At 65.1% G+C, this 662-nt stretch overlaps 1 protein-coding gene across 1 annotated transcript in view; it reads right to left on the bottom strand.

The window, feature by feature from the left end:
- The window catches only part of C3 (complement component 3), a gene marked incomplete at both ends in the record, with an annotated part of 15,400 nt that overhangs the window by 12,585 nt on the left and 2,153 nt on the right, over positions 1-662 (bottom strand). Inside the window, 3 exons of the mRNA XM_010139059.1 lie at positions 16-46; positions 282-402; positions 545-647. Coding sequence (XP_010137361.1) covers positions 16-46; positions 282-402; positions 545-647 — 255 coding nt within the window. The remainder of the gene's footprint in view (positions 1-15; positions 47-281; positions 403-544; positions 648-662) is intronic.

Raw genomic sequence — 662 nt, forward strand, 5'->3', positions numbered from 1 at the left:
GCCGCGATGCGGTGGCCGCTGCGCTGCGTCTCCACCATGTCACTGCCTGCAGTGGCCACAGGGGATGGCCATGTCACCAGGGGATCCCGTTTGCTCCCAGGAACAGCCCAGTCTGCCCTTGGGTGGCCTCAGATGTCCCCATCCTTGCTGTCTCCCACCCTGCCTGTCCTCACCATTTGCTGTCCCCAACCCTGTGTCCCCCCACCCTTTGCTAGCCCTAGCTCCATGTGTCACTGCTGTCCCCCCAAGTCCCCTGTGTCCCCTGTGGTCCCTCTCCACACCTGACTCGGTGAGGACGGTGACGGAGACGTAGAGGGAGTGTCCCACCAGCTCCTGGGGGTTGGCGAATCGCTCCCGCAGCGTGGCCATGGACAGCACGGCTTCCCCGTCCCCGTCGTTCACCTGCGGACAGAGTTGGTGGGACAGGGGACAGCCACGGGGACTGGGATGGGGACAAGGGACGGAAGAGCTCAGCAAGGGCCAGAGCCCACCAGAGGACTGGAACAGGGAGAGGGGGTGGGGACAGGGACGAGGCCAGGGGCACCTGGACGCGCCGCAGGGACTGGGGGATGCTCTTCTTCTCATCATCCACCATCACGCCGAAGAGGACAAAGGCCGTTCCCTGCAGGCGCTTCCCGTACAGGTACCTGTGGACAACCACC

This window comes from Buceros rhinoceros, unplaced genomic scaffold (genome assembly GCF_000710305.1).
Source record: "Buceros rhinoceros silvestris isolate BGI_N320 unplaced genomic scaffold, ASM71030v1 scaffold28446, whole genome shotgun sequence".
Taxonomy (NCBI): Eukaryota; Metazoa; Chordata; class Aves; order Bucerotiformes; family Bucerotidae; genus Buceros; species Buceros rhinoceros.